Source organism: Lepidothrix coronata, unplaced genomic scaffold (genome assembly GCF_001604755.1).
Source record: "Lepidothrix coronata isolate B3197 unplaced genomic scaffold, Lepidothrix_coronata-1.0 Scaffold65, whole genome shotgun sequence".
Lineage (NCBI taxonomy): Eukaryota > Metazoa > Chordata > Aves > Passeriformes > Pipridae > Lepidothrix > Lepidothrix coronata.
This window is the reverse complement of record NW_016690245.1, coordinates 2,518,503-2,546,293: the sequence shown is the minus strand read 5'-3', so window position 1 is coordinate 2,546,293 and position 27,791 is coordinate 2,518,503. Positions and strand designations below refer to the sequence as shown.

The 27,791-nt window shown below is 41.9% G+C and overlaps 1 protein-coding gene across 1 annotated transcript; it reads right to left on the bottom strand.

Annotated features, from left to right (window-relative positions):
- Positions 1-759: 759 nt before the first annotated feature.
- Positions 760-23,674, bottom strand: YWHAQ (tyrosine 3-monooxygenase/tryptophan 5-monooxygenase activation protein theta). The gene is made up of 6 exons (XM_017818120.1): positions 23,516-23,674; positions 22,119-22,503; positions 6,760-6,883; positions 4,288-4,451; positions 3,824-3,919; positions 760-2,754 (listed from the first exon to the last, which is right to left on the bottom strand). The coding sequence occupies exons 2-6, from the start codon at positions 22,410-22,412 to the stop codon at positions 2,695-2,697; spliced, it is 738 nt and encodes a 245-aa protein (XP_017673609.1). The 5' UTR covers positions 22,413-22,503; positions 23,516-23,674; the 3' UTR covers positions 760-2,694.
- Positions 23,675-27,791: the final 4,117 nt, after the last annotated feature.

Genomic DNA, 27,791 nt, shown 5'->3' with positions numbered 1-27,791 from the left:
TTAGTCTGTGCAGTGTTTCTAAGCTGTGGGGCAGGTCCTTACGTGCTGTGGGGCAGGATCCAAACCTGTTGCAAATTACCTCCTGGAGCTGGAAACCATAATACCAGATGAATGTGCCTAATTTGTCTGGGTATTGTACTAATAAAGGAGTTTACCCAGGAGGGAAAGGCTAGGCAAAGTCATTTAGGGAATTACAGTTCATCTCTTTTTTTGGTACTATCATCCCATTCCCCTACATGTTTCATTACCTCCCTCCTTCAAAACAATACAAATATTTGGCAGAATTCTAGAAGTAACACTATGAGATGCTGCTGCATTTGTTATTATTTAAATTCATATGCTGATACTGCAGTTTCAAGACTCCTTTTGTAAAACGTACATGCAACAAACGAGAGGCAGCTAGAATTTGCCCAGCTTGATAAACATCAAAAAGAGCATTTAATAAATTAAGCTATAATCTAGATACAAGGCCCAGATCCTGTTCCTGTAAGGAAAATTGACAACTCCCTTGATAAGGTGCAAAAGAAAGGAAAGAAGAGAACAGCGTTAGCTGACAATGTAGCACAAGCTAAGACAGCAGCCAGAGACAGCAAAGAAAGCAAAGTCTTAAATGGGCAGAAAAAGCTGCTACATTTCAGTACCCAAACAGCTTTACTAAAGAATGGCAGCATTTAGGAGCTAGAAACCTTTATGAAACAAATAAGGGATCAATAAGAAATGCAGAGGGGAGGGTAAGAAATTACGAAACCAAAACACCGATTAAGAAGCATATGAGTTTATGTAGAGTCCTGCCACACAATACTTTGACAGCAATTCAAAGTGACTGCATGAAGAAAATGGAATTGATACAATTTTTTTTAAAGTAATGCATGTCAATTGAAGCACAGAATCTGAACAGTTTTATTGTAGAAACACTCATTGTGCACACTCAAAGAATGAACAAAAACATGGAAGGTGGAAAATGTACCATCAAAAGCCTGCAAGGAGTAGTAATATATCCTTTTTCATAATGTCATATCCTGTGTAGCCAGGACACTAATAGGAGTTAAATATTTTCAAAAACCCACCAAAATGGGAAACTAAGAGGTAGAGGTTTAGGAAAAAAACTTAAGTGACCTAGGAGAGAAAAAAAAAAAATAGCAGAGCAACATATTATTACAAAAATCTCCAAAAATGGGGGAACACAGTAACACTAAAAGCAGCCTAAGAACAACAGAAAGCATATTATGATGTGGCAGCACACAAACTAACATTCTAGAGCCAAACAAATTCCTCTGCATTACTAGACATGTAGCTGGAATACTGTAATGATGTCCATCAGTGAAAAAACACAACAGGAGAACAGGGAGGAGAATTTCAATAGATTACCAAAAAAAAAAGAAGGTGTAATTTAGATGAGGATATTTGCAAGCCATGAAAGACTATCACGAAATTGGCTCTCTTTTCTTAGGTCATTATTAAGGTAAAGCAATTTCCTCTAGTAGATTTAGTTACTAAGAAGTCCACATGTCAGGTTAACTATGAAAAGTTATCTAAGATATTTTCATAAAATGAGTTCAATTAAGAGCAGACTTTTTAAAAGTATGCAATAAATTTGAGAGAGACATTTCCAGCACAAGATATACTTACATTTAAGTTTAGCCCTTAAGTTATTACATGGAATTGTTACAAGTCAACAGTAGGTGGTTTATAAAATGTAATTTTATTTCATGTTACTTTGCTGTTACAGAGGGCAATAACATTTTCACAAGGCTTTTTTGGGACTACAATCAATGATTAGCAACACACAATAGTGGTCCAAACTCTCTAACAATCACTGGACAAACTTGACACCTTCTCACATGTGCACAAACCTGCATGGAAAAGTACTAAATTTTATACTTGGACATGTGAACTTCAATTGGTTTTCCCATTCCAGTGTATTAAGAAATGACATGCACTTCAGTCTGCCAAAAAGCACTGCCTGTACTCCAGCAGTAACATGCTGCTTCTAATACATAGTAAAGTGAATACCAGAACTACAAAGGCAGGAGTGTAAGTGAACTTTTATTGGGAAGGGATATCAACTTAAACAGCAGCAACTGAAGATTAAGAGAAGCCCCTGTTTTCGAACACACAAGTTTCTGTATTACATGATACGGGAAGCAACTCAATTTATGATTTTCCAAACTTTAAATGCTCAACTTGATCTGGCCCAGTACTTCCATATTCCTACTGAAATGAATACACAGTAGCATGTGAAAGTCAATTATGGAAAGGAAACCCTGCAGAATAAGAAGGGAATGTGGAGAATTAAATGCTATGTGGAACACTCTTTAGTTGCAATTAACTACATTTTCATATCTTACTGTAATACAAAACACAGTCAACTGGCAGGAACTGGTTCAGATTTGTTTTTAAATACCAGGTACACTTTAGTCCGCTACATAAGTGTTTGGAAGTTACTTATGTTTATATGAAATGAAGCTATTAATACTTTTCTACAGCAGTAACCGCACACCAGGAAGGCCAGGACAAACACAAATCAAGGAATGGAGTTTTCCCAAAGCTGCAGTGTGAAAGGACTATAAATTGATTTCCATACACATGGATGGGTTTTCTTTGCTATAGGAAATCCAAGTGGAGCTATAAGGAATGGAGACGTGTAAAAAGGTTTCTTGAGAAGGAAAGGGAGAATGACGCCCCACGTGCAGTTTAGTTTTCTGCACCTTCTGCAGCATCACATTCTTCTCCTGCACTGTCTGATGTCCATAACTAGAAAGAAGAGAAAAACGATATCAGCTTTCAGAAGCACAGCTGGAATTCCAAAAAGTGACAACTGTATGGAAATGGTAATGAATTAGACTTAAGGATCTCTACAAAGTACCAGTGCACTGGCACTGCACAGCCCTGGCTTCGGTACTTGCTGGGAGAGAGGTAACCGGAAAGAGCTCCCTGTGCTCAGGGCACAACCAGCTATGCCCAACCAGCTATGCCCTCAGGTAGAGGGGCAGAGCAAACTCTTCTAAACAGCTCTAGCTTTTGTGTTTAAATCGATCCCAGGGCATTCTACAAGCCTGAACAGCAGCTTCACAGGTAACTTCCATTTCAAACACACCAGTCTGAATCCTGGAAGTGTAAACTGCCATTTTGGTTATCGAAGCTAAGCACTTCATACTGCTAACAACAGACATTTCTACTGAAGGAGTACTGCAAAATAACAAATGCTGCTATAATTTTAAATACAGTGAATATCCAGAGAGGATATTCCTTGAAAAATTGTCTTAGTTTCCTATTTTAATAGAACCTAGTTGTTCCATTAGGCACTTTTCTTAAATAGTTAATCATTACAATAACATACTCAAACATCAACTGATTTTATTCTTAATACATTGAAATTTCAGTTCTTTTAAAAGAAAATCAGGACAATGAATCAAGCAAGCTACACTGGATGTACAACAGGAAAAACTTTTTGTTTTGAGGTAGTCATCAAAAAAGTTTGAAGATGAATCCCTGACAGATCATGGATTATTGTGGTTTAACTCCTTGCCTCATCTTGTACATTAGGTTAGCTGAATGCCCCTTCTCCCTTCCACTGAGAAGGCCATCAAACCAGGAAGAATGTGAGCTACTCAAGCTGTTATTCCAGATTACACAGCATGAACAACATGTAAGTTGACAGCAACATTAAAACTAAGTTATGAAAAGGTATCATAGGTAAACAGCCTGAGTCAGTGCTATGCTTTGCACTAGAGTGAAAGAAAGGCTTTGTTAATCACAAATTCAGTCTAACTAATCAAACACACGGTTACAGAACCAGATAGCACATAAAAAGGCAACTTACTGTTAGGTTGTCTCTAAGCAACTGCATGATGAGAGTACTGTCTTTGTATGAGTCTTCGTTCAGTGTATCAAGTTCTGCAATAGCCTCATCAAATGCCTGGAATAATTAAACCATCTTTAGCCTTTCTATTAACTATCATTAAGCAAGTAGAAGCTAAACCTATCAGCAAGGTAGCTTAAAAAAAAGGGCAACATTAGAAGTTAATGACCTGAATTGCTCTATTTGAAATAAAACCATAATAAAGGCATAATAAAAGCTTGCCATGTTGCTGAAAATTTAAGTCACACTCTAAATACAGCCTGCTTGAACTCCTTTAATCCCACTAATTATGAGCTTGGAAACCAGAAACATAAATAGATAATTTCCTGCATAAACTCTCGGAAATAATAATTCATACTGTTTTAAGCATAAACTCTCCTCTACTGTCCCTGCAGTCATATAGAAAAGAAAAAAAAGTAACTTACTGTCTTTGCCAGTGTGCAGGCAAGCTCGGGATTGTTGAGAATCTCATAATAAAATACAGAGAAGTTAAGAGCTAGACCCAAGCGAATTGGATGTGTTGGCTGCATCTCCTTCTTGCTGATATCAAATGCCTCCTGATAAGCTCCCTGTGAGTTTTCTATTGTTTCTGTAAAAGAATAACAAATTTTAAGTGTTTTGGGGGGTTGTTTTTGTTTAATTTTTTTTTCCAAGATGTGACCATGTAAAGTACTCCATTAGAAGGGGACTGAACTGCTCTTAGCAAAACACTGCACTTTATTCCAGGTAATGATTTTACACCCATTTTAAGTACAGCTGCTGAAACACAAGGAGCAAATTAAGCTACTACAGAGCAAAGGTATTCNATAAACACATAGAACCTGGTAAATACAAATAATCAAGATTACTGTATTACCTCAGTGGCCTTTGATACTTCAGGTGGGAAAAAAAAGCATTTGTGCATTACTTTTCCTACAGAACTTCTACTTCACTCCTTGCACATGATGGACATGCTCATGTGAGTCGGGTGTGCAGAGTAAAGAAGGCTACTGTGTGTGAAGCATGACTTCTTGAGGAAGTTTGGAAGGCATGTATGGCATGTTCCTGAAAAAAATGAAAGTCTGCCTCCAAAAACTGGGTGTAGAGGTCAAGATAAAAAACCCGAGGCTGTGCCCAAAATAACTGCGATAAATACCACAGAGAAAAGAGGTTACCAGGCCAGAGAGTACTGCAGGAATGCTACCTATAGCCTATTCCAGATTCACTTCCATAGACAACCAAAGGGCCAACAGCCACCCTAAACATTTTGCAGAAAGGAAGGAGACTGCAGAAAAAGAAAGCCATTGCCAGAGCTCAAAATAGAGCTCTCTGGAGGAGCTAAAACTGCAGCTGCTCTAGAAAATGCTGGTAAAAGAGTTTGGTAAGTAAAATCTAATAAGTATTCAAAAGAGTCAAAACAGATTTGGGTTTTCCTGTATTTACACTGTAATGAGTACTAATGGACTATTAATCTGTTGAGAACAGGTAAAAAAAGGCAAAAAACTCCTAGCAAATCCAGGAAATAAATTACCTTGTAAGTACATGAAATATATTTGAAGCTGAGAAAATAAACAGATGCTTAGAGGCAGAACATCAGAAAAGCTTAAAGTGAAACTCCTTAAAGTTTGCAAGAAGTCAAGCACAAAACGTCTGCATGGTGATACACAAGCTGTAACTTCCCAGCTGAACACCACCACCATCTGCTAGTAAGGTTATATCAGTCAATCTCTCTCCCACTGTAAGCACCCATATCAGTGTGCATGTCATTTAAATGCAGTCACTTTAGCCAAGAAAAGCTGGTATTTCTCTGCTCAGACAAGCCCAGATTTTTAACTGTTGCTTGAGATACAAAATATCAGATGAACTTTGTGAAAGCCAAAGACAGGTTTTCTCTGCTACTCCATTTTGTGGGTTTTCATCTCTCAACTTAAAAGCTCCTACAATACAAGGAGACCAATGAAGCCTTTGTTTAAGTGCTTTGCAATGCAATCAGTTTCAACCAGCCAATGCTGTGAGACCCAACCCAAGGGACAGTCCCTGCAGCGCTCCACCGGCTCCAACAATCCCTCTCCTTTGTGTCACAGCATTACTCAAGGACTAATTTTAGTTTGTTATGTAGAAACGCATCACTGGCTTATGCCATACCATGAGTTTTTAACATCACAACAGTATCTGGGCACCTTGCAAGACAGTTCTAGTAATTAATTCAATACATCCTCTGAATAGAGAATTAAATTCTACCCCAGAAGAGGCTCCTGACGTACTTACAACCACCCATGTTCTAATGTCTAGGAATGTTCCACATTCTCAGGATGCCCAGTATCAAGTGGCAATTGCCAGGCCTTTTCTGCTGGATCCAACAGCACAAACTAAAATTACAGGGACAGTATCATCTCCATGAAAATCAGTCATTTAAGAGTGCAGCTTATGCTTTCTGGCTAGTGTACCAACCTAGTGATTTTGTTGCCTCTTTATAAATTTAGGTGACTGCAATGAAGTCTGCTTCACAGTGACATGGTTAAAATTTGTAGACCAACAGGACTCCATCATGGAGTACAAAATCTTACAGAGATCTGTTTACTCTCCCCCACCAACTGTATTTTAGCAAAGAATTACAAACAAACAACATCAAATATGTTAGCACACCTTCACCTACATTGTTTTCCAGAAGCTTTAAATAAGCATTATGGAACAACTACTCAGAAATTTTGGGTAGATGACAGAACACCAGCTAAAACTCCCTGGCATACTATGCTTAAGGTCTATTCAGAGTGTCACTCTCTGTGTGTATGAACACTGGAGGTTTCCAGCTGAAACACAGCTAACTCAGGGAATCCAGAGTCTGTACATCTACTGTTCCTTTGCTCACAGACCAGAGTTCCTATGCTGTGAAAAACCTGAGACCACAAGGTACTTACGTTTCCTGTCATCACCACAGGCAACTTCAGCAAGGTATCGGAAGTAGTCTCCCTTCATCTTCAGGTAGAATACCTTGCTCTCTGGATTGGTTGCATTAGCTATTAAATATTTGTCCAACAGCTCCTGAAACAACAACAAAATAGACATTGACATATCACAACGCCATTGCAACTAAGTTCAATCTTCTCTCCAGGAAGCCTGAATGGACTCCAATGATTGCTACAAGGCAAAAAGGAGTTTTAAGAGCATTTTAGACAGAGGCACACTAATTTCAACAAACTGTGTAAAAGCACAAAGCTAAAGACTACATTAAGGTGAACAATCAACCATCTGATCAGACTGCAAAAAACGTAACAAGAAAAGGTTTACCTGGAGTACAGTTTCAGAACCAAGTTTAGTTTCAGGATATACACTTCTCATTTCTAAAACACTTCAAACGGGTAAGCTTTTACTGGAAAAATGAAACACTATACAGAAAGTTTCAAAGATACTTATAAATAAGACTTTATTTCCACTTCACAGGAAAAAAAACGACTCTATTTTTTGCGTAAATTGCATTTATTAGACTTGTGTGTGATAAGGAATCTCCAGTCCACCTTCCACAGAGAGTCAAGGATTCGAACCCATCCAGCCGACAGTCAGCTTCAAACTGAACCAGCTCTTTGCAAGGCTGTAAAGTAACACCTCCTCCAGCATAGCTGGGAGGCATCCCTCATATGTGCCCTGCCACTGCCTGGAATGGGAAGAGCTATACAGTGCTCTCCAGCACACCTTGAGCTATGCTAACATTACTTCCCTTGCTCACAGCTCTCCTACCCGATCATCAGAAGGGCAAGAAAAGGTTTACAAGCCTCCAGCAAGAGAAGGTAAGTCTCTCTCCAAGGCTGCAAGGTAAGAACTCCTAGTCCTTCCAAGGTAGGGGTGAAGGCAAAGGAGAGATGAGGTACAGGACTTTTCCCCAGCAAACAGGGTAGTTCTGGGAACTGACAAGGAGAGCAGCTTCTGGCTGACCCTGTCCCTAAACACAACTCATTACCACAACCACACACGTTCTCCAGAGTTGACAAAAGATGCAAGTTCCAATAGACTCAAGGAAACCTTGCAATACTCAGAGCAGCATCATACTAGAATTTAAGTGATAAAGATCTACATTCACTTACTTGGAAAGTAAACAGGTCATAAAAGGATCAGAAAGTTTCCATAGCTTACACCTGGCTAGTTAATTATCATTTTTGCTACAGGAACATGTATCCAAATTCTTGAGGCAGTTACAAAGGAAACATTTAAGGAACTGTAAGCTTTCAGCACAAAAATCCTTAGCACTTTAATTGGCTACTACAGCACTATAATCAAAACAAGCTAATTTCAGTCACAAGCCTACTCCCTATGCACACCACCAAACCATTACTACTTCCTTTAATAATCAATGGGAGCAGAACAGTCCAGCTGAAAGCAGTTACTCATTCCAAGTCCACTCGAGGTGTTGGTGACTATTTTAAACAGACACTTGTAACACGGAACTTCCAGCTGGGTGAAAAAAGCATTTCTGCATCCACACTGCGTGCGTGCCATGGATGTAACACTGCACACAGCACCCAGATAAGCTCCCCCAGAGATCCCCACAGAGGCATTAAGGAACAGTACAGAGTTACAACTACCCTTGATATCACCCTAGAGAAAACAGTGGGAGGATAAGAGGATACCAAGCCTGACATACCCTTGGCACCTACCAAATCGGAGACAGACATTTTTAGGAGTTTCTGTAAGGCTACAAAAACACTGACAAAGCCTAGACACTGGCTAGTTTGGCAAAGGGCTAAGTGAGGAACTTGTGTAACAGCTTAACACAGTCAAGTAAGTATGCAAGGGCTTGAGCAAGCATATAGAAATAGTAAAGCTCACTGGTGTTATGGAAAATGCAGCCAAAACCTTAGGTATGTTTCAAAACAAGAGTTAAGAGGTAGTAGGCAGATGGGTAATACAACCCCATATTAACACTGTTACTGTGCATGAGTCATTCCATATTAGAATGAGTTATTCCTATCCTACAGGTTTTTGCAATGAAAAGAACTTTACATTTTGGCTCAGTGTTTTCCTGATGCCTTTCTTCTATGACAATGTCCATGTCAGCCACAAAAGCACAACACTACACAAACCACTTTCAAAGTCTCAGAGACAACAGCCCAGTAACTTCAAGTGTAACATCAAAGTCTGATTTTACAGGAAACTGCCCAGAATGATGAAACGTGACACAAAATACAACTATGTTTAGAAAGGCTCCTTAAATGCCTCGTGTTTGAACGTCTGAAGGCCATCCTACAGCTGGGACTGTGTTAAGCAGCAGAGACATGATTCATCCGTGTGCTCAGACTAGCTATGAAAAACTATGCCACAGTGTAAGGAGCACTGACCAGACAAGCAGGAAAGATACTGTGCAGCATTTTAAACCAGGTGTTTGGGAAAACCATATCCTTGATTCATCTTTTAAATGTTGAAATGAAATTTTTAAAGATATTACAACTAAATTAACAAGGGAACAAACAGGCATTTTTCTTTCATGACTTCCAAAAAAAAAAAAATTATTGTAAACTTAGCACACAAAAATATTACTCATCTTACTGCAAAATTCTGTCTTTAGAGGTAGCTCTAACACTACAGTATTGTGCATAACTGATCTGACTTGGTTATGACTTAAAAATACTAAACCCTTGGAATCTGGTGTACACTGAAGAACATTTACGGGAAAGTTTTACTGTGTCCAATTTAAGCTGAACCTGAAAATCAGAGCATTAATGCCCACTTTTTTTTCTGCCCCAGACGGGGTAGGCCACACACTTCTTCCAGGAACATAAAAGGATTTTGCCATGGTCCCAGCCCTACCACAAACAAGCATCACTGCAGCCTGTGTGTCAATGCACCCTGAAAGTGTTGACTTCACTAGGCAGGTCTGAAAACCAGTGGTTCTGTGCAGATTTCTCAGAAACTTACACAAAAAAAGTGGATGCTGAGAGTGAACTGTAGTTTTTCAGACAGCAGAGTCGGTTATTTCCTAGGTACTCCTTGCCCGGAGAAGCTGAGCTGCCCAGCAGCTCCCACTCCCAGTTCATCTTGAGGGCCTCCTAATCCTTACACGACACATGATAAGAAGGAGACCTGTGCCTCTGTCAGCCAGGGTGGAACATTCTCGTTCTGAACTTTACATATCCGGTTTTGGTGTTTTAATAGCCTTAGATGGAACAAGATCTCAGTTATGAATCACACAGGTTAGAAGAGAATCCAAACAGATTTTGAGTGAAGCTAATTATTTATCAGGCCAGGCTTTATCTTTCAAATCAATAACGTATTTGGTATATTTTGTGAGACATTCATCTCAGGATATCATCATCATTTCTTGGAAGGCACCTTCCTCTAACAGACACAATGTTGGCGGGGCAGTGAGAGCAGACAGCACAATAAGCCAAATGATTTACTTTACAATATTGTGAGTCATTAACAGCCAGGAAAACTCAAGATTTCCTACATCTGTTCCCTTATCTTCCCCCACTTGGGCTTTTTTACCTTTCTATCAGACAGCAATCAGCCAGGAATCCTTATTTTAAACATCAGCTGATATTAAGTAAAATGAACGCAGGCAGCCAAAGCAATGAAGCAGACCTCAGACAATCTTGAAATTTTCATGATAACTTCACCTAGGGAGAGACAAGCACTGCCACAGGTATGACTCTGGGATGAGGTCAGTCAATACAGTAGACTACCATCCATGTTCAAGTACTGCAAACCCACCCATCCCTTTTATGTATCAAAATACAGCTGCCACCATCACTTAAGAACTGCAACTGCTGCCATCACCAGGCCCTGAACAACCAGCAATTATGTGCTGTCCAACACCAAACATACCTCAGATGCTGCCCTGAAAGCCACACCACGTTCAAGCCGTTGCCCTGCCCTGTTGGGAGGTGACTCTCAGAACCACGAGCGCTATGAAGACACAGGAATCAAAGTTCTCTCTCAGGCCAGACCCTTCATGTCCCACTGCAGTTGCATTACAAGAGGTTTGCAGTGTGACAGTCTGGGTTGGTAGCTGCTGCTGCTGCTTCCCCCACACTGACATGTTACTCTCACGCAGTGTGCTGGTCCTCCTATACCACGACAGGATTTCCCCACCCTACTTCTCATTAGTGCTGCTCATCCATCTCAATTTATTTCTACCTTCACAATGCGCTAACGCTCTTGTCATCCTAACAGCATCATAATCTCATATATGATATTCTTTTTCCCTCCTACAGAAAGCAGGCTTATTTATTTATCTATTATAGAGATGCCAGCAACAAAGGACTACCGATCCCTGGACAGATCTCCAGCTGCCTGAAGAAGCCATGGGGAGCAGGCTAGGAGCCTGGCAGCAATTTACTTCTTCCCCCCTTAAAGCTGAAAATTAATTTTTTTTCTTTTTCTCTCCATTGGCAGACTTATTCCTCTACAAGCAAAATGAAAGTTCCATTTTAGTGGCCTTTTTGGATCTTTCTCTAGTTCTACTTTGTTCTTTCCCAACTGAGTAACTGTCCTCTCTCAGTCCCTTTTCTCCTCTGTTTAGGCAGGATCAAGGATTGAACACACGGTGTTCACTGACCACTGCAATTAACCCAAGTCAGAAATAATAAGTCAATATGTCTGCTCTCATCACTTCCCCATTATTTCACCTTTATGAAAAGGAAGCCCTGAAGGAGTATGTCAGCCATATTGTTACTTGAAGTGTCTGACACAGATAAAGCAGCTCCTTCATAATTATTTGTGGTGTGTGCATCCAGCCAGCCTCTCCTTACAATCCACTGCACACACCTCCCCTGCATTCATGTTCTAGTCCCACTCCACATATGCTTTCTGCTGTTTTCAGGGCAACACCTTCTTTAAAAAGCTGACAACAAAACAGAAAGTCCCATCACCTTCTCCCCATCTAAATATATTTTAAAAGGCAAGACTGATTGAGACATTAAGTTCAACCACAGTGTACACTACTTTCTGTACAACCATAGGGTAGGTTCAAGTGGCAGAAAATATGTGTCGTCTCTTCCCACATATCCTGCTACAAAAAAAACTCAACAGCAAAGATGAGTTTGGAAAAAAACCATCTTGAATACCAAACTGACCTTTTAGCTGCCTACAGCACTTGTGCCATTTAGAACTGGGACTTCAGTAAGAAAAGCAAACGCATGAGTAGAAGTCTCCTCATATATTCCAATACCACTAGCTAGTGGATTATTCTTCACATTTAACTGTTCAATTCCAGAGGATGAACAAGAACCAGGTCAGCTCCAGAGATATCTACTCATGCCAAGTAGTTTGAGGCCAATTTTCAAGGCAAGCTAAAGGTACTGACACAAGTTCTCACTGTAGTAAAGTGAAGTAAACCAAAATATTTACAATGTCACCATCACTCAGATGTCAACACCTACCACATGTTTCGGTCACATCACCAGCACCAAAGTATTTAATGTTATGCTATTAAAAGACTGATGTACCTTGTCATTTGCATTTCTCACCCAGTACAGTTTATCATTTACTTTTACTACACCAGAAGGAAAAAAGTAAATGTAAAAGCAACCATCAGAAGCAGCAGTGCTCTCCAAAAGTTTGCCCCCGTAAGTATAAACTGGTTAAGATGCTGCACTGTATTTAGCAAAGAGGAGCATGTCAATGTCCAAAATGGCTGGCATAGAAGTTTTTAAATAAAGTCTATGTTATATAAAATTTGATTTTCAAGTGAGACTGTTTTCAGCAATGTTCTTGAGCCCATATATCTTAATTTTACTTCAAGTTGTTTAAAACACCTTATTTCAACACCACCTTTATCCTTTGGGAATACAATGTTAAAGGCTATTTTTAAAAGCAAACATCCTAACAGTTTGTGGGAAGTATTTGGTATTTGCAGGTTTTAGTAACTTTATACAGTATCTTTCACTGGACTTGAATTTACACGAGACAGAAAGCATCTAGAGAAAACATAATCCAATAGTATTAAGCTTTTTTTTAACAGAAGAACAAACTAATAAATATCAATGCATATAATGTTAAAAAAATTATATTCCTCCTCACTATGTAATGGAAAAAGTTCAATTGTATGAAAAAAAAAAACCAGGTTGATTTTCTGCTCAGCAGCTCTTTGCTGTCCAAGTTTTCTCAGACCTGCCAGCAGAGAAGGTGCTGCTATCCCACAGGGTACTGATTATCACAGGCCCTACAGGAACTAGACTGAGTTTTATTGTTGTTTCCTAGATGTTCCTTCCCTTCCTGAACCAACACAGAATGTTCCCTATTTTGAGCTCTAAAGTGCTTGGGTTTTTTTTTTTCCCCCCTAGTTTTTTTTTTTTGGGGGGTTGTTGTTATTTTGTTGGGTTTTTTGTTTTGTTTTTTAAGGAGCACTGAAGGTCACCAGGAGATCAGATGTTACCTGGGTGACAGCAAGTAACTGGCTACTTAACATTGTACCACACACTTATCGGCCAAAGCCCACAGAACCAGAAAGTCACATGCAAGTGGAGAAACTGTTTCGAAATAAACCTATTTTGAGACAAGGTTCCTTAAAAATAATGCACATACACAGAGTCCATGTCAACACTTCTTTTAGCAAGTTAACTCACCACCCTTAACATGGATTCAATATCGGAGTCTCATCTAAACGAGCAGCTTGCATCCCACAGGCACACTATGTGAAGTGCACTTGTGAGGCTCCACAAATTCATCCACGGCTGCAGACACAAAATACCTGGAAACATCATTCAGTCTCAAGTATTTCTGAGGGTCCATCCAGACCCAGTATGAGAAAAAACATCTACAAGCAGCATACAGAGAAATGGTTTCCACCCTAACTGCAGTCAAAAAGCAAAGATGAAAGTTGGTGAGGCACCTCAGACCAACATATTCCCTCGATATAACTTAAACGTGAATTTAAACATATCAAATGTTCTGAAGTGTCTGACAGCACAGATGATCCGTGTGGGCTCAGACCTTTCAATAAAGCTTCTACTCACAAATGACTGCCTGTTTTAATCGTCTAGCAAATTGGTATTTAAGACTTCTTGACTATTTGAAGTATAATCAGTCATTCCAAAGTCCACAGTATGACTCACTGCAGCCTAGGTGTGTTTTAACATTCAGCAGTTGTTTTCTTGACAGGAAAGGGAGAGTCCCCTGCTGCAACAGTAAGATCACTTTACTTTCAACAGTGTAATTTCAGCGGAACTAAGTTCTTCATCCTTCAGGATTCAAGCTCTGTGCATCAACTCCTTTTGGGAGAACATTAAGTAATTTTCATACAGACCTCTTAAGACTAATGGTGTGTCAGTTTATGTATTGAGGAAAATATGTGTGCACCTTCCCAGCAATGGCACGGCCTTAAGCTGACCCAACAAGCACTGCTGAAAGCAGAGACAAACGCACCTGACATGGAACTGGAGAGGGTGACCTAATTCGTCTTTTCCATTTGGTTCTGTGTCTTTGTCTACACAGTTTTAAAAACTGGCAGTCAATACTCAGGACTGGCCCTGAATGAAGTATCTGGAATCCCACTTAACAAAGGCACTGGAAGCCTGAGCTGTAGCATGTCTGCCCATGCTATTCCCACTTGGGTCTGAGATTAATTTAATCCAGAATTTATATTCACTGCTTACATTTCTCTTAAAACAAGAAGTTAGAAAGTTCTGTGGTCCCCAGAGAACTATGTAAGCCAGGAACTAGAAATGTGTGGAAATGCAAGTTCTTCTTTCTATAGATTTTCAGATAAAATGAACAATCCAGTGAAAGTCAAACAATTATTCAAGTTTCTAAGGAAGAGCCTAAAGTTTTCCAGTTTCCCCCCCACAAAATGTAGAAATGAGTCTTCAAAAGAAAAAAAAAAAGTCATTCCCTTTTTCAACAATTACAAAGTTTTCATTAAGTAATGGCCATACAACACAGCCAAAAGCCTACAGGAAAATTTTCTTGGTATCTGACAGATTTATCTCAAATTGATTCTAACATTCTCCTATGATTGCATTTCTCATATTTCTAATTCCTCAAAATACTTCAAGTGTTCTTCTCATCTTATAGGTATTGTAGACATGAAAATTTTCCCTTCAGAATCCTGACCACTTAAAAGCTTCTTCCACCATCCTCCATTTGTGATCTTCCATAATATGACAGACAGCAAAGTCTAAATTCTCATTTAAAAATACTTCTATGCTTTGCAGCTACAGAAGTCCAAAGGTATAAATGATTAAATGACTGACTGAGGTATATCTAGACTAACAATACCCAAAATGAACAACAGCACGCAGAAGTTACGTGGGCTTAAGGTATGATGCCCTTATGCAAAGTACTGATTTTTAAAACTATTCTTTCATATAATAAACAAACTCTGAAGACCCTAAATTTTTTACTTGCTTCAGCTCTGCTCTCTGTTTGGGAGCCCTTGATCAGAGGCTTGGGATCACTGAAATTCAAAATGATAATCAAGAGATAACTTTCTTCCCATCGCTTAGGGCAGCTGGAAGAGCCTTTTGCATTGTCCAATTTCACCTCAAGGAAACCCAGCAGTATGTTATTTCAGTCAGTCTATTAGGAGTGTACCAGTATTTCATTATTCCCCAAACGAGACAATCTACAACAATGAAATCTAACCTTTAGCTAAGAAAAACTAGAAGCCAACATTTAAGATAACCTGGTTACAACAATTTCTCACAGCAAGTGGGCCTTGACTTTTTGCTAAGGCCCTGCTATCTACTTTTATTAAAAACAATTTCTGCTTATGAGAATTTTGCAAAATGTATTCAAGAAGAACAAAACTTCCTGAAGAAGTCTTATCCAGGAAGTATGTGTCTGTCAGTCAGGTAAGAGTGTACATGGTGTATTTAGAAAACTTATTATCAGAGCAAATGGAAATTTTTCTGTTTTCAGAGCCTAACAGGACTCCTATATCCAACTACTTCAGTAAATGGATCATACACATTAAAGGACAGAATAAAGAGCAGCAGAGCAAGTAATAAACCTTTATCAACGTTAGAAACCAGTAAATCATACCCTTGATCCCTTTAACAAATTTTAAGAAAGGCATGAGCAAAATTGTGCTTAATTCAGGACTTCCAGTTCCTAGGTCTTTACATCTGATGTTCTAGTGGGTGCACAGACCACAGGACGTGAAACTCTGCACTTAAATTATTTTTACTGCTTCCTGTAAGTGCCCAGCTCATACAAACTGGGCACTGGTACATATTCAGATATACAGGATGAATTAGCAAATGACAAGCTTACAAATCAGCAGTGTGCTCGGCTGAAGTACTCTGATGTTGGTTCCAGCTTCCTGGGAAGCAGAAACGATAAGGAGAAACTTGTAAACACCTGTCCAATGAACTTAGTGGAGCTATTCTGATTAAGTGCCACAAATGCAGTGCTCAAGAACAGTCCTACTTACCTTACCTGTTCTGTGACAAAATTAGGTTCAAGTTTATTGAAAAGTACAAAAGCACTTAAACACAACACGTAACATCTAGGGGCAACAGACCATCATTCTCAAAGACCAGGAGCATAAAACTAAATATAAAAAGCTGATTAATTAAGCATACACCTTCACCTACCATTCTTACAAGGTACATCTATGCACTTTCACCAGCCTTCCTCCTGCCATTTACATCACTACCTGCCTCTGAAAATCAGGCATCCCCCATTACTGAAAACAGAACATCAAGCTGCTGTGTCTGTACAGAAACTGGTACAATCTAGTGCTTTAATAACGTGTTAAACAACCCCAGTTTGTGCCATCATAAAGAAATCAATTGTTAATAACATTCAAGCTCGAGTGTGTTCTTTCCTCATCAAGTTCTCTCTGATATACAGCCTTCTATGTTTTACTTCAAAAAGGCACCTACCAGATTAGCATCTAAGGTAGCAGCAATGCCTGTGAGACAACAGTCTAGCAGGTAAGCATGAGTGATTTACAAAATCTGTTAAGAGGTTCACTGCATTAGCAGAAAAACAGAATTTGTGGTTTTGTTGTTCACCTAGTGAGCACATCCTACTTTCTCAAGGCCACTAAACCAGCAAATGTCCTCCAAGAAATTTAATAATTCTGGATAGCATACAGCTCTAGGGGGAGGGGCAGTAAGCAATGACTGCATGGGATGGAGGCCTCAGCTACCATCAGAATTCCTTGAACTATTTTTAGCTGAACTCTTAACAATTCTGAGTTTGTTCAAGAACCTCAGTGCATTCTAGGCTTTGTTTCTGTAAGCATCAGTCCTTTCTTAGGATTCCGTTTTCCTCACACAAAAGTAAGTACTCCAGCAGCAGATTCTACTGCAGGACAATGTAAGACAAGGTACAACTATGAATAAGCCAAGTTCAGATCATAAATTTCAGTTTTAAGCATATTAAGCTAGAAAAGATTCACTCATTAAAGTTCCACAATTCTTATCACAAATATGTTGATGGTTGCTAGAAGCTGTGCTGAGAACACAAAGGAAAATCAACTCTCTCTCCACAGATCAAAAAGATGATTTATTCCAAATCAAACATTCCCTTTACATTTACTCCACAATTCTAGATTTGCCAAGAAGTAGCGTTCCCAACCTAAGGTCTGACTTTCATGTAGTGGCCAGTCCTTTTAATCAGTCACTCAGAAAGGATGAGTCCAAAGCAGTTACTTTTTTACCTTTCGTAAGCTAAAACAACACCTGAAACACTGTCCCAACCACGACTGGGACAAGTGAGTCCAGAAGTAGTATTAAGTGATTAGCATGCCTGACCTTCAAAATAAAACTGCATCCTATACAGTTCCCTGTACCAAAAGACTGTATGTAATATCCTTTTTCTCAGTTTCACCTCTACAACACCATACATTTCTGTACAAAGTCTGTCTGTTCACTGAAAATAGGAAGGCAGAGACAAAGGATTTCCAAGACATGAAACTGGTAAATTGTTCATATAGCAGCACCAATGTGGTACCTACCAAATCTGTCAAATTTCTGCATGTGTAATATAAAAATAAAGATCTCACTTTTCCATAAGCCAAAGGAAACAGCAGGGAAAAAGGAAACAGTCAAAGCTTATTCATTATCAGACATCAGATATTTTAGCTGACATGAGGAACCTATTTGCTGCTGCAAGAATATACCAACTTCATTTTCAATGGAGCCATGAACTTGTGCTGTTGAAAAAAACCTGCTTTGACCATTACTTTTCAGTATGGAGATTTTTGGGTTTTGTGATTAAATTCAGATCTACAAAATGGATAATAATCAGAAGAGGACATAGATTTTTTTTTTTACTCAGTCTTATTAGCTTTTATTTTTTCTTAATTAGGCAAAGCAGTAGTAGGAACAACATTGCAACCTTGGGGGGGAGGGAGAGAGGGAGGAAGGAAAGCATAACTGGCAAGAGCAACACACCAATACATGCTTTCAACAATTAACACTGCAATCTCACAGCAAATCAAACATTTACAAGCAACCTCTCAGCCTTAAGACAGTAAAAACTGAGATAATATACACCTTATAGCTCAAGACTATTTCACTGCAGGCACTCCCACAGGGTGCTGAAAAGAATCAATAGTATAAGTAATGTTTCTGTTCCTTCACTTGTAAAAGTTCACAATGCCCTTGCTCACTTCTAAAGAAACTGGCCAACGTGGCCCTGATACAGTGCAATGTATAAATGTGTACAGAGGTCACTGTAAAACAGATGTCTGGAAACAACTGAAAAACAACGTAACTTTTCTACACAAAAACATAACTTTTCTACACAAAAATTTAAAAGAATCTTAAACACTTAAGTTTCAGCCAGAGACAACAGAAGCAAGTAACCATCAAGATAGTGCTGTGTCCAAGCCCTCATGATTTTAGCTGTTGCATCTTCATCAAGTTTTAAACTGTGGCCAAGCAGTTATCAAATCTCATCTCTGTTGCTCTATGAAGAGATTCAACAAATCAGGACCTAGATACTGAACACATGCAGAGCACTATCAAATACAGGTGGAAAACCCCTCAATCTGCAAGTGAAGAGCATTTCCAGGCAAGGGCTGGTGCCCTCCCTTCCTTACACTACTTCTCTCTAAAGAACAAAGAAGCTTGAATGCAACCCGAATGATCTCCACACAAAGTGACTGAGGCTCTCAGAAAATACACCAGTTTAATCTGCTTCCCCAGAAAGGTTCCAATTCAAAAGTTACCCTTTTTTAAAACCTAATGTCACTAGATCGCAGTGTGCATACAATAAAGTAGGTCTTATATTGTACCTTCCATCCTCCAAGTTTCCCATGTGATTTCACTAATTATGTGAAAGTCGCTGCCGGATCCACCCCTTCTACTTTATCTAGTATCTGTCTTGAAATCACTCAAGAGGGTAGAAACATGAACTTTGTGCTCAGAGAGTATATGAAACAATATAGTTCAACTTTACCCTGAAAAAAATTAAGTTGCCAACCTGTTTCTTTACTCGACAAGACAGTTTCAAGAACAGTTTTAACTATGAGTCATAAGGGATGATTCAATATTCTCTATATTACCAAATAATTAGTCAATCAATACAGGGACTTCAATAAAACCTCCTCATGTACCTTTCAAATAAAATACTTGTTCAAGTTGTTTGTCAGTCATACCACTTCTCCATTAAAGAGCTACTCTCACCTGAAAGACCAGTCATGAAATTAACAGTTAAAAAGCATTCGATAACACCTACTCCTACTTGCAAGATAGGCAGTTACAGAATGACAGTTAAATAATTGGTAAAAGTTTTATTTTTATATATCTATATATATATAGATATCTCAACACAATTTTGAGTGTTTGTATTCTAGTGCTGATAAATTTAAGTTCTTTATCAAACCATGTCCTAAAACAATGCCTTACCTAACTGGCTTGAGGCATTTTCTACAGGAAAAAACTAACTACCATTGCTGCCTTTTTAGTAAAAAAATAGCAGTATTTTTAATGCTAGCACAAGTATTTCTAAATGAAGATCTAGAAACATGCTATACCAGTAATAAAAAAAAGCCTTTTGAAAAAACTGTTAGTAGTATGACTAACAGCAGTCACACTCCACCCAACACACCCACCCTTGCTAAATCTAAATACTCCAGATGACAAGCAACCTTTCCATACTACTTGCCAGCAGTTGTTTCAGTTTAGCCACCTTCCTAGAATTAAAAAAGCATCTCAGATTCAACTTAAGAGATCTGAAAAAGCTACAAGCACTTACCACAGTATTAGTACAGAAGACATTATCATTCAAAGAAGGAGGAGCCAAAACCATTTTTTGTCTCAGTTATAGGAAACCCATCCTGCTCATGAGTTCCAACCTCTCGGATGCTGACTCATGGATCATAGGAGTGGTAGATGCAAGAGGAAAGGGAGGGAATCAGAACAGAACGTAACTGCACATGGCCCTCAAAGAAAGAGTAAAAAAGGGAAGGCTTGCAGTAGATAGCTGACAAGGACAGGACAGGACAGGAAAAGCATGCTTAGCTGTAGGTTTCAGTCTTCACTACTTCCTGCAGCCTTCCATGCTGGAAGGGGAGAGCTGCCAACCAGGCCATTGCTAAGAACAGAGAAAGACTAGAACACAGTGAAAAATTCATCTAGCACAGGAAGAGCTTGCTTTCCCTACATCAGAGGTTTGCGTTAGCATGGCTACCAGGATACCTGCTGGCCACCACTGGATGTGGGTGGAATAATTTTGGTATAGACACTGTGTGAAGTGGTTCACGGCCTCTCCCTATGGAAGCACAAGCCCCTTGTCAAGATAGCACAGCAACCAGTAGGAGATTTTATGCATCACCTTCTCTTAGCAACTAGGAACTAGAAGGACAAAGGGAGATTAAGAAGTCTGAGGAGTGAGGTTTATGTGGAGGTACCAAGAAGTTAGTTCTCAAGTGGGGTACTGAGTAGAGGAGAGCAAGAAGGGTGACAACCGCACAAATGCTGGCAATTCATCACACACGTACTAGTGAAACTCTTGTCACAGGAAACAGGAACCCTACACAAGTCACATGATTTTCACAAAGGCGAAAGTTTTACAATTTAACTACACCTGTAACTGCAGAAACAGCTCCTTTGGAAAGCGTGGACTCTTAAATATGTTAAAGAATCAACTGATTCATAAAGCTAACAAATTTCAAAATTATTTTCAAGAAAAGGTAACTCAGTTTGACTGATTTAGAAAAAAAGAAAGAACAAACCTAGGTGGCAGCACACAAGGAAGCATACAGGTATTTTCAGCATAATCCAAAGAAGTATTCACTTGTACATGAGCCAGAACACTTAATCAAGAAGCAAATTCAGTTACTTCCAAATCAGTCACTTTTCAATTCATGTCTCCTAAACCAATCTAGGACAAATTTACCTCAAAGTTCTTTATTTCCTTATAGACTTGCTTCTTCCTATTCTCACATTAGCAATACTAGACACCAAAAAAAAAGTAACTAAGAGGAGCAAATAAACCACTGAAGATTATCTGCCACACAATGACTATTGCATTACACACATGCAGCTTCCTGCAGCCATAACTCCCAGGTCATGTAGAACAGGGTCCAGCAGCCTCCATGCTGATGACACACGTCTCTTGAGCTCCCACTACAGTGCAGTACAGTTTTCCTATCAAGAGCATCTAGAATTCTGCTTGCACAGAAATATATTTCTGGGCTTTGATACTAGCTCGACAGCTCAAGCATGTCCTTACACATTAGTTTTACATTATTCCAAAATTACTGCAAATTCATCTTAAAGATACCCCTGAGAAATCAGCTTGAATCTAACAGATCTTCAATACAGGTGTCTCACTTTATAAAACCATACTTTATGTTAAAAATTCCTCAAAATGTCTCTTAAGGACCCCTTGAGAGTATTTTTCCTCATAAGAAGTAAACAAAATGCACACACAGTTTAAATGCTTTCTGCAATTTATTAGCTCTGATGTGAATAAAGGGGTTTTCACATTTTCATTTCAGCTTATCTTACAAACTGACAAGCTTACTAACCATAGCACAGACAGGCACAAGGCTAAGTTCTTTGTTACCTCTGCAACCAGCTGGTGAAATACTGCATATGGATCGCTCCATTCATAGGTGTACCTCACAGACACTCAAAACTGAGTATCTCAAATACCTCTACATATACAGGGCCCATAGCATAGTGCAGATGACCATCCTCATCATGGTGACCCACATAGTGGTTGTGGAAGTTACTGCACTGACTTCCCTCACCTCAGCATAACACTTTGCATGATATGCCCCAGCCAAGCCCCCAGTCCTTCCCCAAGTACAGCAGCACCCATAAATACTGCATTTCTTTCTCTTAAACAACAAAGAATAAAAAAAAATAAAGTCCCCACTTACCAGGACCGTGGTGCAGATGGACCTGAGCTCAGACTCCACCTTCTCCCGATAGTCCTTGATAAGCTGCATCTTCTTGTCGCTGGTGTCTGTCTTCTGCTCGATGCTGGAGATGACCCTCCAGGCCGAGCGCCGACCCCCCACCACGTTCTTGTAGGCCACGGAGAGCAGGTTGCGCTCCTCGTTGGACAGCTCGGCGCCCTGCTCCGTTACCGCCTTCATGCAGGTGGCCATGTCGTCGTAGCGCTCGGCTTGCTCAGCCAGCTTGGCTTTCTGGATCAACTCGGTCTTATCCATGGTGGCTGGCAATGGGACAAGAGCAGTGTGGAAGCAGGAACAGGAGAAGCTGAGGATGTCACACTACCAACACGACAACGCGCCTCAAAACCTGGCAGAAGAAGACAGTAACCATCATGCCGGGACAAAATACCACCGAACAAGATCCTGCGGCACTCCTCGCAAACAAAAAAAAACGAGGATCACTTCGAGCCTTGCCTCCCCTTCCCCATCTACAGGTGCTTCTCCTGGAAACATGGGCTGCAGCATCCAGTCCTTCCAGGCAGGGCTATGGGGAGCGGCACTGGTCCCAAGCGTCCACCCCTCGGGAAACCACGACCTAGAAACCCAGCCGGGGGAAGGCACGCTCGGTGCCAGCCAAGGGACGGCAGCCTGCCGACCAGGCACTAGAAATAGCTGGGTTTCCATCAGAAATTCCTCACCCCGCTTTCCCTCCCGGCCTCACGTGAGCACATTAAGATGCTGCCTAACAGGGACTCGAGGAAGGACCCCTCGTCACCACCCAGCCCGGGACCCTCGCCCAAATCCCTGTCCCCGTGTGCCACCAGCGCCGAGGGCGAGCGCCGGAGCCGGGCAGACAAGAACGCCGGCACTGGCGGGAAAAAAACACATAATAAAAGCAGCGAGACGTGCTCGTCCCCGGGAGAGCACGGCAGGGGTTAAACCACCTCGGGACCCGCCTCCCTCGGGGCGAGCGAGGCTGGGGCGGGGGCCCGGGACGCTTCGCCTCTCCCCGGCGGGGCGCGGCGGGCCCGGGCCTCCCGCCTGCCCCAGCGGCCGCAGCGCCGACCCCGGCCCGGTGGGCGCGCCGCGCAGCCGGCGGGGAGCACGGCAGCTCCCGGTGGGCGGCAGCGGGTGCGGCTGCGGCCCCAGCAGCCACGTCCCAAGGGCCGGTGGGGGGAGCGGGGGCGGCCGGCGGAGCTCCCGCGGCGGCGGGGCGGGAAGAGGAAGAGGCGGCGGGTGCGAAATGGCGGCGCTGGCTGCGCCTCCCGCTCCCCGGGGCCGCCGAGCGCTCCACGCCGCGATCACAAAATGGAGGACACGGGCGGGAGAAGGCGGCGGAGCGGGGCCCATCCCGCCGGCGACCGCGGCGCCGCGCTCACCTGTGTCGGCCGGGCTGTGGGGCCGGGCCGCGCCCGGTCGGTGCCGCGCTCGGGGCTGTGGCGGAGAGAAAGAACCGCTCTCGTCTCGGCCGAGCCAGCGCTGAAGGGCGTTGGCGCGCGCACCGACCCGCTGCGCGGCCCGCGCCCACGCGGCCAATCGCGGCCCGGCCTGGGCGCCCGGCCCCGCCCCGCTCACCCCGCCGGCCAATGGGAGCGGAGCGCGCCGCCGCGGGGGCGAGCGCGGGCAGGGCGCGAGCGCGGCCGGGCCCGTGGGCTGCGGCTGGGGCCACGGGGTTTCCTCCAATGAGATCCAGGGTGGCGTGACGTCACTGTCGCCATGGTGACGCCGCTACAACCCCCTCCCCCTCCCCGCGGCCTCCCCCGCCGCTCCCCCCGGCACCGGGAATGGGAACGGGAACGGGAACGGAGGAGGTGGCGGGAGGGGGAACGGGGCTCCCAGGGGGAGGCCCAGGCCGAGGCAGTGTCCGCGCGGCGGCAAGGTGGGGGGGAGGGCCGCGAGGCGGTGCCCGTACCCCTGCGGCCGCTGTTCCGCCCGCGGCGGCCGCGCCCTCGGGCCGGCGCTCCCGCAGAGCCCGGGGCGGGAGCTCCCGCAGGAGCGGGCGGCGAGCACGGCCCTGCCCCGCTGCCCCTGCGGCGGCTTGGGCGGGGCACAACCGGGAGCGGCCCCGAGGCCCTTTCGGAGCCGGGCTGGGCAAAGTCCGGGCGCTGCCGCCGCCGGGGGCCGAGGGGGTGGCGGGGTCCGTACAGACACTGCGGGGCTTCGTATCCCCGAGTTCATGTTCCCGAGGCGCCAAGCAGAGGAAGGCAGCATTTCCTGTAATCAGCTATCAGTGGATTTGCTTGTCTTCCTCCTCTTGATTCCACCTTAATTCTCAAGAGGTCAGAGCGTGCTGTGACATACAATAGCAGCATGTTACCTATGGATAAAGGTGAGGCGCCTATTGCCATATGTGTGTCCAAAACGCTGGCCTAGTGCACGCATGACTGTGTGTGCACTCACACAGCCCAGGCCCAAGAGGATGTGTAAGGGCACCGTGGGTTTGTGCTGTTTGTCCTGACATGCAGATTCCAGGCGTGGATCAAACGCATCTGGTGTATCAGGACTCAGGCGAGTTCAGGTTCACCAGTGTTTGTGCAGAACCGACTGTGTGTGAAGTGATGAGATTTCTCACCTTTGGATTCAGCATGACCAAATATAGTCACACTGAGGAACTTCAGCATCCAGATGGGATGATGAATTCTCTGAATCAACCTCAGGATGTTACTGTCTCAACTCATAAAGGTCTTGGGCAGTGTTTGGGCTAGGAGTGGGACTATGTACATAGAAATTTGATCTATGCTGTGAACAAGCCACCCTTTGTCATTTGAGTTTGGGAAGCATTTATTCCTTTATCAAAAAAACCAAAACAACTACTGATAGCACCCTTTAATGAAACTCTTTCAGAAACTGCTAAGGAAATGTATTACTTTCCCCCAGAAGTTACCTCTTGGCAACTTGCTACAGTTTTAGGTAGCCGGTTTATTCTTCCTTGTCAGTAGGATACACTCTTCTTTTCACCGGTCCCTAACAATTATTTTCATTTACATGAAGTAAAGACCAAAATTGACCAATTGTGCAACAATACCTTTTTTGATTAACATCATGTCTCCATCAGAGATAAAACTAACCATTCCACCTACAAGGCACGGGTGATAATGTTTTATTTGAAGAAAGAGTCGAATCTAATTGAGGCTGCTTCCTTCAACTGATTGCCCTCAGGAAAGGGGAAGATACTATGAACTAGCCTCGTAACATTTAGTTCCTGTCTCTCTCCCACCTACTTAGAGGTGGGAGAAATGGAGAACGATCTTGAAAGTTGGGAAGTGCTGAGCAGAGCAGTCTGTGTGCGCAGAGCTGTGTGGTAGATCCAGACTTAACCACTCGCATGATGCAGAGTCTGATATATGTGTGCAGAGCAGCTGTGTGGCCTGTGTGTGTCTGGCTTCAGACCCCCTGTGTGCTGCTTGCTTTTCAGGCTTGGGTCCTATGGGCTTATGTGCTGTAACACTGCACTACAATATGATTTTTAATCACATAGCCATAAGCTTGTTTTTCCGTAAGAACCCTATTGCTAAGTGGGAATTATGTTCTTTGGGGAGCTTTTATGAGAGGGGACTTGAAGAATTTGTTGTGTTTAGTTTAACAAAATGAATGTTTAAGAGAAGATTTGATGTTGTCTCAAACGGAGAATAAATGGCATGGATATAGAATTGTTGTTTAAATGGAAGACAAATGTGTGTAATATGGAGAGTAATGAATTTGGATTGTGAATTAGAATATGTGGAATTTTCAGAGCTACGAAGCCATGAGACAGTTTCCCTGTGCTGAGGGCAGGAAGCCCATCCACTTTGAGAGCTGAGCCCAATCAATTTATAAAAGTGTTTATGAGATAGAGTTGCCTGAGATAGCAGAAGATGAAACTCCAGAAGCTTTCCAATTCTATGTTTATTTTACTGCTTATTCCATGTATACTGTAATGTACAGCTTACTGCATAACATTATCCTTCATTGAATTTTTAAAAAATTAATTTCCTTTAGAGCATTCCAGGAGTGCTATCATCTTACTGACTGTTAATGACTTTACCCTTGTCACTACTATGAAATGGTTGGCATTATCTTATCTTGTGTCCAGGAAATGAAAAATATCAACACTTCTGGTTACCTGTGTGAAGAAATATAAGACCTTAATTTCCCAAGAGGTAAATAAATACTAAATCAAGGACCTTAATTTCTAGGGTGGTAAATGTTTTTTGTTACTCTGCACGTACTGAAAGTTCACCTCCCACTGACTTCAGATGCACCTATTCACATTCAGCATCTTAGTAGCTCATACCACAAATTACTCAACTGGGGTGTGGGAGAAAAATGGAGACTATATATAATGCAAATTCCTCAGACTGACACGTAAACTTTATGACAGAGTTAGAATATAGTTTTCTACAGGCTCTTTTATTTGCTATAAGACTCTTCTTTCTTTTTCCCAGAAGAATCAGCTCCGTCCATCACATGCTTTTCATCTCTCTAGCAAAGGAGTTCGAGATGGTTCCGACAGCAGCTTCCTTCCCTACTGTCTGTACAACAGGTGACAGTGGCATCTCACAAAGCAAACATATAACCCTTTGAATTAAGGTAAACACACAAATGAAGATCCCCCAAAAGCAGATTTCTGTCATGGGATTTACCCAGGCTGTCACTGAACAACAGTATGAGTGAGCTCTTTGGACATGCAGCTTACTCCGGTACTATTCAAAATAGCCCTGTCGTGGGTAGCAGCAGAAAAACTTACTCATTTTGTGTCCTGCCTTGAGTGGGATGGAGATTCTTTACAACTAGTCTTGTGTCTGTTCACTTAATGGTGAGAGAACATATTTCATGTTTATTAAGGCCCTGTGGTTAAGGACTTTTCTCTTTGGCTCCCATGCTAGTTCCTGCCATCTTTGCTTTATTATCAGCCCCCTAATTTACATTGCTATCCCATCTCCTCCCCTTCTGATTCCTGCCTTCTGCTCAGCTCCTGCCCATATGCTCCCCATCATGTTCTCCTGCTGTCATTCCTTCTCTGTCTGTACCCTCTGCCCTTCTTTTGTTGTTCCAACTTCTAGTAAAGCTTCTAGGCAGAGAAGATGGCTTGCTTAGGAGGACCGGACATTTAGCAGTCTTATGTGAGAGCCAGAGTCTTAAGGAAATTCTCCAGGCAAATTTTAAGAAGTCATCTGAGGATACTAAAATTGAGTTTTCTCATTACATTTTCCATATTTGAATAGTTTTCCATGAAACTGGGAAAACACTTAACTTCCAACTGGCCAACTGAGTTGAAAGGCACTACTTTGGTGGTTGTAGGTGTTGGAATTCTTTGATAAAGTGGTAATAAAGTGTGTTAGCCTGGAAAAAAAAATGGAATTGCCTTTGATTTTCTCTGTGAGAAACAGCTAAACTGTTCTAGCTGAAACATGAAAAACATTCTAAGTGTGTTCATATAGACTGATCTGTAGTTTAGCCTTTAGAGAGGAGCTAAACCAATGGTCATGATTTTTCTAGATAAAACTTAAATTTACTTAAATTTGTTTATCTTTCACTTGGTTGGGGGACTTAGGAATGAAAGGATAAGAAAATCTTTTGTTACACTTGTATTTTATGTTGATATTGTAAGGATGCGAGAGGGTGGCTTGAATGCTCTTATATCAAAAATGGAAAGTCACCCATGTCAGAGGCTAA